The following is a 12,781-nucleotide window of genomic DNA, read 5'->3' as shown; positions in this document are numbered from 1 at the left end:
CCCATTGAAAACTTATGGAGGGAGCTGAAGCTGCGAGTTGCCAAGCGACAGCCCAGAACTCTTAATGATTTAGAGATGATCTGCAAAGAGGAGTGGACCAAAATTCCTCCTGACACGTGTGCAAACCTCATCATCAACTACAGAAGACGTCTGACCGCTGTGCTTGCCAACAAGGGTTTTGCCACCAAGTATTAGGTCTTGTTTGCCAGAGGGATTAAATACTTATTTCCCTCTGCAGAATGCAAATAAATTCATATACTTTCCACAATGTGATTTTCCGGATTTAATTTGTGATGTGCTATCTCTCACTGTTACCAATAACCTACCCTTCAATTATGGGCTGCTCATGTCTTTGTCAGTGGGCAAACTTACAAAATCAGCAAGGGATCAAATACTTATTTCCACCACTGTATTTACAATTATTTATTGTAGTACTCTGTTAGGAGACAGTAATTCTGACAGTTACATGAAGTGAGTATGTGTGTGTCTGAGAGTGATGCATGGGAAGGAGTATGTGTGAGAGACAGATGTGTGGGTAGGGGGCATGTGTGGCGATCTGTGAGGCGGCATCACTGTGTGTGTGTCACAGAGAGAGAGAGTGTGTGTGTGTGTGTGCGTGTGTGTGTCTGTGTGTGTGTTTCACAGAGATAGTTTGTGTATGTGTGAAAGTGAGAGAGGGTTGTGTTGACTTGGAGGTTGGGGGTGAGTGTCTGTGTTTTTGTGAGTGTGTCTCAGAATGGTTGGGGGGGGGAGGGGGGTGAACTGAGAGGGTGTGACGGGGGAGAGATTGAGTGTTCATGTCTCCATGTTGTGCATCAGTGTTAGTGTTGGGGGGGCGGTGGTTGTGTGTGTGAGTGTGAGAGACAAAGATATTTTGTGTGTCACAAAGATATTTTGTGTGTGTGTGTGGAAGTGATAGAGGGTGGGGCAAATTTGGAGTGTGGGGGGGAGTATCAGCGTGTTTATGTGTGTTGTGTTTATTGTGTGTGTGTATAACTTGGGGGGGGGGGGGGGAATCTGTTGAACTTGTAAGGAAAGGGCTGTTACTGCCTGCCTGCCTGCCTCCCCCCTCCTCAGTATTTTCTTGACATCAAGGTGTGGGAAAGTGGGAGCGGGATCACTGTGGGGAGAACTCCAGAGCAGACTGAAAAGCGAGGACCAGGGTGGGAATGTGCTGCCAAAGGGGCAGTGGAGGTGTGTCTGTGCCCTGTCCGTGTGTACTTCTGGAGAGGAGCTGTTGCTAGGCGGAAGCCTTAGCATCGTCGCTCTCTGCTACCTGTCTGTGTATCTCCCCGATTGGGGAGGAGGGGGAGGGCGGTGGTCCGTAGTCGGAGAGGAGAGGGAGGTAGGCGGGAGTGTGCCTTGGGGAGGAGGGTGGGTGAGGGGGGCTGTGGGTGGGTGACGGGGAGAGAACCCCGGGGGGGGGGTGTTGTCGCGTCTGTGGCTTTGGGGGGGGGGGGGGGGTTAGCCGGTGTTACCGGCAGTGTTGACACCGGTTGTCTTGCATTGATTGAAGTTCGGGCAGGCGCCGCGGGTTAGCGGTGGTGTTTTTTAGTCCGTTGGAGGTGGGTCGTGCAGCAGCAGTACTGCTATGGTGTGATTGGGCACTGCTGCTGGTGACGCACCCAGAAGTGCGTGACGTCCATTCTGTAGATGGAGCCTAACAGGGAACAATTCCTCAGCCACGCAGTCAGCTTCAGAACGTTGGAGGTGCGTTTTATTATATAGGATGCCAACAGCCACTCAGGAGCACATGATTCAAAGTGAGGTGTCTTTGAAGGATACTATTTGAGCAGAAGAACTGTACCCTGACAGAAACGACTGGATAAAGTTGAGGTAGCTCAAGTGGATTTAAATGTAGAACAGAAAAATATATAAATTATTCCCATTGAACTACATCTATTGCAAAAACAGGAAAAAGAGGATTCAGAAAGGAGACAGAGATAAAAATGGTGGTGAAATTCAAAAAGGAGTGGGGTATACACAATAGATTTATTTATTTATTTCCACAATTTCTAAACTGCTCTATGTTCTAGGTGGTTTACAATCCAGCATTCATAATAATAAAAATCAAACAAGTATACCAACAGCATGGAAACCAAGCACAGTGCATTTCAGCTCAAAACTGCAGCGAAATAACTTTCGTACTTCTAAGAAAACATTGAGGGTAGGAGTAATCTACATGGAGCAGCAGCTACAGCACAAAGAAATTGAACTATTCACATATGCCTCCTCATAGTAGCTGAGAATGGCATTTTAGAAAGGACATCGAAGTCGGAATAGGGACATCCGAGTCAGTATGTTTCCAGTGGCGCCTGAATATGACCAAAATGAACAGCCATTTTACAACCCTTTATGTTCAAACTACAGACACAGCTAAATTAGAACATGGACATCAACATGAACACCCATGTTCTAAAACGGCCACACAGATGTCCATATGCTAGGACATGAACATTGATGTCAGTCATTTTAGTGCCTTCAACATCCAACTTTCCCAGAGCAGTGAAATAGCCCCATTTTCCTTGCTAGTGTCGTTTTTTGGGGGGTTGGCAATTATAGGAGGATAAAGGGTTAACACCCCCCCTCCCCTCCTTCAAATACCTCCAGTGGAGCGCTGCTCAATCTGTGCACTTTTTGGTAACCTAGACATTCCTAGAAGCAGATCTAAAACCAATGTTTATCATATGGAATTAGATGTTTGGTCCCCTTCTATAACAGGGAATGGCTGGGACATGGATGTCCAAGTGTCAGCCCCTCCTTAGTCCCACCAAAAAAAAGGCCCACAAAGCCATCCTTGCCATTTGGATGTTCTGCTGGTCTGAATGGCTGTAACTCACCAACGTAAAATTGGCATTTGGATGTTTCTGCACTTTGGACATCCAAATACCAGGTTTAGGACGTCCAAAATATGAATAGACCTTCTAAACTAGGGTGGTTACTTAGCTTAAATTGGCACTCTGGTCCCATCCATACGTTGGCACTACTTATTAATCATAGATTTGGTCAGTGAAAATTTTTGCACATGAACTGATAATTTTTCACACAAACCATCAGACCTTAGAGGGAACATTGTTCCATGTGCAAATTCCAGAAGTCAAAAAATTAAAACTGTAAAGTTATTGATATAATATGTATCTCAGAAAACAGGTGGAAAGAGGAGAACTAAAGGGATACTCTGATTCCAATGTACAAAACCTATTCAAATAACAGGGCAAATCGAATTGGGAGTGAAGTAGCACTGTATATAAAAATGGCATAGAGCCAAGAGGTAGGGCAAATGTTCTGCAAGACTCAAAACTGCATTTTGGATCTTTGTTGCTAGAAATTCCATCTATGATGGGGAAGCCTACAGTAGAGGTTTACTACCATCCATCTGACCAGAATTATGTGCATATGGCTCCTTGGAAATGCCATCTGCACAGATTAGGTCTAAATGGATGCAGTTAGTATTCCTAGGATAATTTTTGAAGTGAAAATATATACTTACTCTCACTTTGAAAATCAAACAAGCTCCATACATGTGCTTTTCACCACTGTAGTTATATAATTACTCCCTAAACACACCTCCAGAATCGTTCTACCTGCCTTTTCTCTTTCCCTCTATCTAGGAAAGCATGTTTCTTACCACAGGGCCCCTGGTTACTCTGCAGCATTTCTTCCAAGGAGTCAGTAATCCTCAGAATTTTGTCCTGCAGGTCAGGGGAGGAATTCCTAAGCAGTTTTCTGTGGCAAAAGAAGAAACAAACCCTTAATGAAAACTTTAAAAAATAGATTCAATATAAATCAAACTCCCTGAAATGCTCAACAAAGCTTAGGTCTGTGCACCATTACGCAGCAACAGAATTGTCTAACATTTAGAGATAATTTATATTAATGGCATATTTGTTGATAAGTGTATTTATATGACTTGTGAAAAGCAGAAGTGGCACAAAAAAGAAATCCCAAGTTCTCTAATCTGTCCTACCTTTATCCTACATACTCAACCGGCTAACCATTCAAAACGTTTGGAAAGAAAGTTCCAATAGTAAAAATAGTATTTTATAAAGAAAAGTTTGAACCTATTTTTCTTTATAGGTTTCAAATAGACTTTTTCCTAGTGCCACTAATATTTGCCTGTGGTGGTGGAAGGAGTCTGGAGCCTATACTTCCAAATCAGTAGTTTTCCCAGAGCTGTCACATGATTGCTGACCTAAGTAGACCTTGCTGCACTCTACTTAATCAGTATAGCCAGCAGCGTCTGCACTGCGGTATGCCCAAAGATCAGGTCGTACTCCTTGGGCTTGCTCTTAGAGCGAACTCTGAAGTGAACTCATGAGGAAGAGGACCATGGGATTTTGTCAGTGCATGGCTACTTTTTATTGTGCTTGTGGTTTCTGTACATTGTGGGAGGCAAATGTGTCTTGGTGCAGGACAGCAGGTGATCCTGGTGCTTTGGGGCCGCAGGTAGGAGGATGGGGCTGTCAGGATGGCTGGATGTCAGGATTGATGAAACCAGCTCCTGATAACTCCCCCATCCCTCAGGAATCATTGAGGATGACAAATGGACCAAATGCTGCCCAGCTGCCTGCTAGCCCTGTTGTTTCTCAATTAACATACCTTTTGTCCTCTCTGGACATCTGGGAGCAGAGCTCTCTGTGAGAACAAAGAAAGCCAGACAGATAGGCTCCAATAGGGACTTCAAAGAGTAGAACCTGTGAAAATGGTCACCTTCCTTGCATCAAGAAATTAAACTGGAGTTTGGCTGGGAAGGAAAGAAGTTATTTGATCTCTTTCTGTTCCTGAGGTATATAAAAGCAGAAGCATATGGCTCTGGGCAGCGCTCTGCTTTTCTTTCTTCCTTTCTTCCTTCCTTCCTTCCTCTACACACACACATCTTCAGCCACCAGAGCCCCTGGCACTGCCCCCCCTTTCTCCTTCAGCCCTTCTCTCTCAGAGCACATGGCTCTGCTTTCTTAGGCTCTTTCTCTTTCTCTGCACACACACACCTTCAGCCCTACCTCAAGGCGTCTCTCTTTCTATGCACCTCCCCCATTCTTAACTTTCTCTCATAGATTCCCATCTAAATCCACACACACAGCATTGTAATATTTACCTGTCCCAAGTGCTGTGAGTATATATATGTAAATACAATATACTTTCTATATATATCCAAACCCGTGTGGATTGTGTATTCTTTGGGAACCCACTGCCTTTACGAACCCACTGCCTCTATGAACTGAACCCGGGACCATACCTAGACAACGAATGCTGACATATTGGGGGCTCCATCTCAGGTTTCGCAAGAGGATCTCCAGCTGGGTAAGTAAGAAAATGTTTTTTGCGTTCTGCATGTTTGGATATGTAATTCTAGGCTTGTTAGGGGGGATGGAAAGTTGAATTAATTTAATGCTGTGCTTGGGCTGCTCAGAAAAGACTGATAGATCTTCCAACTTTGCATTAGAAGGGGTACCAAGTGGAACACATTCCAACATTTTAATACACTATATATCTTTCTTTGGTAATCACTTAATTTTTGAACTATTTCTCTATCCCGCCAGTTTCTGTCTTGGTGAAAGTCAGCTCAGCCTGACAGGAACTGACAGTTGGCATATCTAATCTTTTAACACCTGCCTTGCTTAATCTATATTCATTCTGAACTGTCTCTCAAGTCCCTCTTCTCTATAAAAGAGGGAATTTCCAAGAACCACACAGAACTAGTTCCATATACATATATCTATAACGAAACTAGTCAGGCCCCGGTACCAATCAAAAGTATTTTTGGCAGCCTTAAACATGGATGCTTTTGATCTTAAAGAACTGAAAGTAATGGTACACTATTGTAAGAAGAAGGGAGGCCCATATTACGGGGAATTCCCAGAGGATTCCTGGTATAACATCCAAAAACAAATGGTACACCATTCCCAAGAGTTCAAAAAGAAAGCAAATAAACGGAAATGTCTTTTTATACAAGGCCTGAGTAGGGGGCTCATTAGTCTAAAACAGGAAAATGCAGAACTGACCATTCAGTGCACTGAGTTAACCAGGGACCTAGAGGAAGCACAAGTTTGCATCTCTATGCAACGGGCACAAGTTGTGCAAGCCACAAACTCCTTCTTATATGTAAATGTGCATCAAAGGACCAGATTAGGTCTGTGCACTGGCAGGCCCCGAGTATTTCTCCCCCATCACCTCCCACCTATGAAATTCCCTATAAGCCAGGTTTTCAATTCATAGAACCACAAAAGAACACAGAAGTGTGTTTAGTGGACTTGAGAAATGGGGACAAATCTAAGACTGAAAACACAGATGAGGAAACCCCAGGCTCAAGCACTAACCTCAGGGACAGGGAGGATTCTGCAGACACAGAGACTGAGTCCAGCACAGACCCCAGAACACCAGTAAACCTGGTGCTGTGTGCAGTGCACTTTTTCTAGTGAAAAAGGTGCCGGTACTCAAATGCTAGGCCACCCTTCAGGGGTGGGGGGAATAACTGAGGGACCCTCCCCACAATAGCCAGGCCCCTTGCAACCAGTCACAGAACCTATGACAAGGCAGAATTGGTGTGTAGAGCCTGAGCTCTTTCATTAAAACTTGGGGACCATGGGTCAATTTTAGCAACCAATGGAAAAGGTGCCGGTACTCAGTACCCCCAAGTACCCCCTCAAAAAAAAGCCCTGGCTGTATGACTCATTAAAGGATAGTGACATTGAAAGGATAATACAGAAGGTCGGCCCTATGCCTTTTAATATGAATGAATGGTGCAAATGGGCCACTGATATTCTGATTCACTGGGGCCTAGGATAGTATAAGAGGAAAATGTCTGACTTTGACAGACTTATGCACGTGGCTTTAGGACCCCACTATTTTAAAGTAGGATCTCTCACCCACCCATACCAGTTGGTAAAAAAGGGTCTTGAGCAATTATTTTACTGTACTCAAATGCAAGCATTTAGAACACTTGCACCCCTGCCCCATGACACACTAGAACAATTTGTGCACAGATTGTGGGTGCTGGAAGCAGCCTTTCGAGACCAGGAGGGTTGGCCCAAAACAGAAGATTATGGTCAGGAACAGCATAAAGAATTTTTATTGCAAATCCTATCCCCTGAGATTACTAAACATCTCCAATTGTTTGGTGAGGATCCCAAAGAAACTCCTTTTGACACTTTAATGCTCAGGATTGGATCTGTGTGGAAAACTCAGCCATCCCAGGTAATTACTGTGTCAGAAGCAAAGAAATGGCAGGCAGAAGGCCCATAGAAGTAAAGGGAGTGGGAAAAGTGAACCAGGCTTGTCCAAATAACTGGAACCAAACAAATAATTAATGATAAAATCAACACAGTTTATTAATATTTCCTTAGGAATGACTCGACACAACGCTGTGTTGTGTTGATTTTGTCATTAATTATTTGTTTGGTTCCAGTTATTTGGACAAGCCTGGTTCACTTTACCCACTCCTTTTACTTCTGTTTGCTGCCCCCTGGGATCTATTGAGTTCTTCATGGATGTGGATTCTCTTAAGCAGAAGGCCTATCCCACAGCAATAGGTCAGGAAATTCAGGACAGGCCCCCTGGAGAGGGCAGGGCAGAGGTAATTAAAAAAATTCCTCAGGCTACATCCCGTTTCATGAGCTCAAAGCACAGAGAGACCAGTTAGCACAGCAGCAAATTAAGTGGGAGCAAGATAAATATACCATGCAGCTAGAATTAGACAGAATAAAAAGTGAATTGATAGTTGCCCAGGATAATCCAGAAAAAAAGGATTAGGGATGTCCTGATCTCCAGTGTCCAAATATCAAACAATCCTAAGTCTTTTATGCCCAGCCTGACTCCTTTCACTTACCTGAGCACGCACTTCCAGCACCTCAGGAGAGGGGAAGAGGCAGACTCTGATTACAAATTAAGGTTTGTGGCACCTTTGATATTGGACACTCCTGGACGCCCCAATGTGAACAGCCAGATAGGGGGGTCAGGATAAATTAGCGTTGATTGACACAGGGGCTAGAATCAGTTTTACAAGTAGGGCTTCTCTTACTGCAGACCAGGAACATGTGCAAACATATAAAATCCAAGGGGTCAATGACACAGTTACCAACTGTGTGGCTATCCCAGTTAAATGGGGTATCCCAGTGCAGATGCAGAGGGAACACAATAATGAAATTTTGGAAACCAATGCCTCCACTATAGTGAGCACAGAAAAGGAGATAATTGGAATTGATGTCCTCAACCAGTTAAATCTGGTAGTGGATATGGCTAATCTTACATTGTGGTAATGTATTGGATTTCCAAAAATGTCTACAATTTTGGTGCACGAAGTAATTCCCATGCATTTGGCCACACAATGCACAAAAGCTGACCAACAGTATGATCTGAGTGTAATTCCCACAGAGGTTACAGACATCCCTGTCTGGGCACAAGACAAACTAGAATGTGGCAGCATGTCCACAGAAATCCTGTTAGAAGGAGAGGATCCTCCGCCACAAAAGCAATATCCAGTACCTCATCAGGCAATAGAACTCGTAGCTAAGATTATACAGGCACTGGAAGAGAGGGGCATAATTAGACCGATCTCTTCTACATGGAACTCACCAGCTTAGCCAATAGTTAAACCAGGAGGCTCCATTAGACTGACCATAGATTTCCGCGCCCTAAATCAAGTATCAAAATCTGTGGTGCCGGTGATAGCCTCATACCTGGAAATGATCTCTAAATTAAACCCAACTGTACATTTTTTTCTGTCTTAGACATTTCAAATGGGTTTTGGAGCTTGCCCCTAGCCCCGGAATGCCAGTATAAAACAGCATTTCAGTGGCTAAATAAACAGTACGCATGGACTGTGTTACCCCAGGGTTATAAGGATTCTCCATCCATTTTCCACAAACACATGCAGGAACCCTAGCCCATGTGTCTTGTAGAGACAATATAATCCAATATGTTGATGACATTCTAATTCAATCTGAAACTGAATCTGACCACTGGGCCCATGTAAGAGCGATTTTAAAAGCTCTTTTGGAAGCTGGTCTTAAAGTAAATCCAGCCAAAGCTCAGCTGTGTAAATCACGTTTCCTTTCTAGGAGTCACCATTGGCCAGGATGGTAAGTCCATAGATTCTCAGAGAATAGATCTCATACAGAAATTACCTCTTCCTGCAGATCAGAAATCCCTCCAATCATTTCTACGGCTTACAGGGTTCTGCCGTGATTTTATGCACAACTATGCTGAAGTGACTGCTCCACTATACTCGCTGCTTAAACGTAAAGAATATGTGTGGGAGGCAGAGCACACAGAAGCAGTGACTAAACTCAAGCAGACTTTGACTTCTGCTCCTGTCCTTGCTCCCCCAGATCACAAGCAGAATTTTTTCCTATACCCAGTGGTTGGGGAGAACAGTATAGGGGCTGCCTTAACACAGCGCTTAGTAGGGACAGACCGGCCAATTGCTTTCTTTTCCAGAGTTCTCACTTCTCCAGAACTTAAAATGGGAACCTGTGAAAAACATGTTCTGGCTGCATATGCTGCTATGCAAATATTTATGTATATCATTGGTGCTCAAACCACTTACATATGTAGCCACCACACCCCCCTTAAATTCATTGTGGAGGGCAAGTTGGCTTGTAGTAGAATTAGGACGGAGAGAATAGTCCATTGGACCCTGATGTTGCAGGCACAGAATGTGAAGTTTGAATTACTAAAAGAGCCTAAAGTTCAGATTGCAGGGACAACCTCATGACTGTCAGTCTTCACCCAGTACCCCCAATCATTTGATATTTAAAGAACTGCTACTGCGCAGAATATCCCCTTTTCTTCCTACAGTATATATTGATGGCAGTAGCCAATGTGAGGGAGGAAGGAGATTAGCAGGTTTTGCAATTGTACAACTGGCCCCAGATAGCCAAGTAATTCTGCAAAGGCAGTACTCCTGTGGGTCAGCCTTGGCACAATACTGTGAACTGGCTGCCTTTGTGGCCTGTTTGCAGCAATATCAAGGCTCCCACCCTGAAATACAGATAATCTTAGATTCAGATTGCATATTCAGAAGTGCTATTGCATTGCTGCCATGGTGGTTAAGCCACAACTTTAAATCCACAGATGGGTCCACTGTAAAAAAACATTCAGCACTAGGGGCTATGGCACAGGAACTCAGTGAAAAATTTCAGAAAGTTCATTTAGTGAAGGTGAAAGCACACAGAAAGAAAGGCCCTTTAGTGAAAGGAAACACTTTAGCAGATTCACTAGCCAAGGAAGCATGTCATGTAGGCCCTATATGGCATGACAGGGGCCAGTCAGGTGACAGCCTGAAGGCTGTTGTTTGCAGGATTGCTTGTCTCTCTCTGTTGCATGTGATTGGTAGAATTCAGGCCTTCAGTGGCTGGCAGGGGTACATAAGTGGGACCATGTGACTCCTTTATTCCTCCGGGTTCATTGGTTGCCTGTAGAGTTTTGGTCCAGTTTAAAATCTTGACTTTAACCCATAGGGCTGTGTATGAAAAAAAATGTTCCTATTTGGCTTTGATGCTCTCTAACTATCAGCCATGCAGGGCTATGGAAATCTGGCTGCCCTTGTGGTTCCATCTTCCTCTGGAGTTCACATGGTCTTTTTTTTGTTGTTGTTAGTTTTGACTATGGCATCAGCTTCCTTTTGACCTTTGGGTAGACTTGCCATTTAAGACATTTAAAACTAAATTAAAAACCCATTCTTCTCATTGTGCTTTCAGGTTGTAGGGTTACCCCTTTCACAACTACAGGGACCTGGGCTTATTATCTTTTTGAGTGTGTCTGGATGCTTGTTCAGTCTTTCTTGTATTAATGGTGTTCTTTTCTTGTGAACCACTTTGGTCTGTGTATTATATCAAGATCTAATAAACTGTGAACTGTATATCAAACTCTGCTTTCATACTGTCAGGCCTCTCAAGGGGAAACAGGATTTGTGAGCCTTTGGGCCACTGCCATAGAGCAACAGTGGCAGGCAAAACCCCCAACCAGTACTGGGCAACACACCAACATGGTAGGGAACTGCAGACAAAGATAAGCAGGCAGGGATACAGGACTGGAACAGACTTCACCTACACTTGACCACCATTCCTCAGGGGTTGAGCCCCCAGGTGCAGGTGGCCGGCAGGACTTACAGGATCCAGGAACACACACAGGGGAAAGGACTCAAGAGCAAGCTTGACTAACAGGGCCAGGAATCAGGACACAGAACTGGGGAAACCTCCCTAGGTAACAGGACTCAGCAACAAGCTTGCACAAACAAGGACTGGAGGGAAAGGCAGAGGGAAACAAGAACACAAAATAGACAGACAAGGCTAAACCCAAAGCTGGGCTACAACTACCACCTAATACCAGAACACAACAGAAGGATGAACACCAGGCAGCCACCAACACACAGGGAAATAAAACAGAAAGCCCACAAACAGACAGAACACTGAGGCAAAAGCCCACAAACAGACACACTAAAGCAGAAGGCAAAAGCCCACAAATAGACACACTAAAGCAGAAGGCAAAAGCCCACAGACAGAACACAGAAGCAGAAGGCAAAAGCCCACAGACAGAACACAGAAGCAGAAGTGCAGAAGCACACCAACTGACCTATAGCAATGCAAAGCAAAGCCTGAAAGTTCCCAGGTGCTTAATAAAGGCACTACAGGTGAGGTCACCAGCTGGGTGGGGCTCAGCAACACAAGAGCAGAGCACAGCCTGGCTGGAACAGGATCCCGGAATGGACTAGCCTGGACTGGAACAGATTTCAGGATTTCCACCCAGGCTTCAGGATTTACACGCCAACTTAGCTTGGCTGGAGGAACCCCAAAGCAAGTCCGACAGGAAATATAGTACATAAGTACATAAGTAATGCCATACTGGGAAAAGACCAAGGGTCCATCGAGCCCAGCATCCTGTCCACGACAGCGACCAATCCAGGCCAAGGGCACCTGGCAAGCTTCCCCAAACGTACAAACATTCTATACATGTTATTCCTGGAATTGTGGATTTTTCCCAAGTCCATTTAGTAGCGGTTTATGGACTTGTCCTTTAGGAAACCGTCCAACCCCTTTTTAAACTCTGCTAAGCTAACCGCCTTCACCACATTTTCCGGCAATGAATTCCAGAGTTTAATTACACGTTGGGTGAAGAAAAATTTTCTCCGATTTGTTTTAAATTTACTACACTGTAGTTTAATCGCATGCCCCCTAGTCCTAGTATTTTTGGAAAGCGTGAACAGACGCTTCACATCCACCTGTTCCACTCCACTCATTATTTTATATACCTCTATCATGTCTCCCCTCAGCCGTCTCTTCTCCAAGCTGAATAGCCCTAGCCTCCTTAGTCTTTCTTCATAGGGAAGTTGTCCCATCCCCGCTATCATTTTAGTCGCCCTTCGCTGCACCTTTTCCAATTCTACTATATCTTTCTTGAGATGCGGCGACCAGAATTGAACACAATCATGACACATGTCACAATCATGACACATACTAAGGCTAGATTCAGTAAATGGCACTCAAAATTTGCTGCTGAAAAAACTGGCACTAAAACAACTTTATAAAGGGTGCACATCCTTTATAGAATCACATTTAGTGCCAATTCTTGTGTCTAACTTTAGGCACCAGACTTATATCTGCTGAAACCTGGTGTAAATGCTGGTTCCCAAGATAGGCGCACTGATGCCGTATTCTATAATTCCGCATTCAACTTTTCAGAATGCCCGTGACATGCCCATGGCCATGCCCACTTTTGAGTTACATGCTAGTAGAGTTAGGCTTGCCTAATCTATTGCAGGCCTTGAAAATTGCAGCAGCCAGAT

The 12,781-nt window shown here is 44.3% G+C and overlaps 1 protein-coding gene across 1 annotated transcript in view; it reads right to left on the bottom strand.

Annotated features, from left to right (window-relative positions):
• LOC115471308 (capping protein, Arp2/3 and myosin-I linker protein 2-like) overlaps positions 1-12,781 on the bottom strand; it is a 91,882-nt gene that overhangs the window by 60,962 nt on the left and 18,139 nt on the right. The window contains exon 3 of the mRNA XM_030205010.1: positions 3,629-3,726. Coding sequence (XP_030060870.1) covers positions 3,629-3,726 — 98 coding nt within the window. The remainder of the gene's footprint in view (positions 1-3,628; positions 3,727-12,781) is intronic.

This window comes from Microcaecilia unicolor, chromosome 5 (assembly GCF_901765095.1).
Source record: "Microcaecilia unicolor chromosome 5, aMicUni1.1, whole genome shotgun sequence".
NCBI lineage: Eukaryota > Metazoa > Chordata > Amphibia > Gymnophiona > Siphonopidae > Microcaecilia > Microcaecilia unicolor.
The sequence above is the reverse complement of the archived record's forward strand: the minus strand, read 5'-3'. Positions and strand labels throughout refer to the sequence as shown.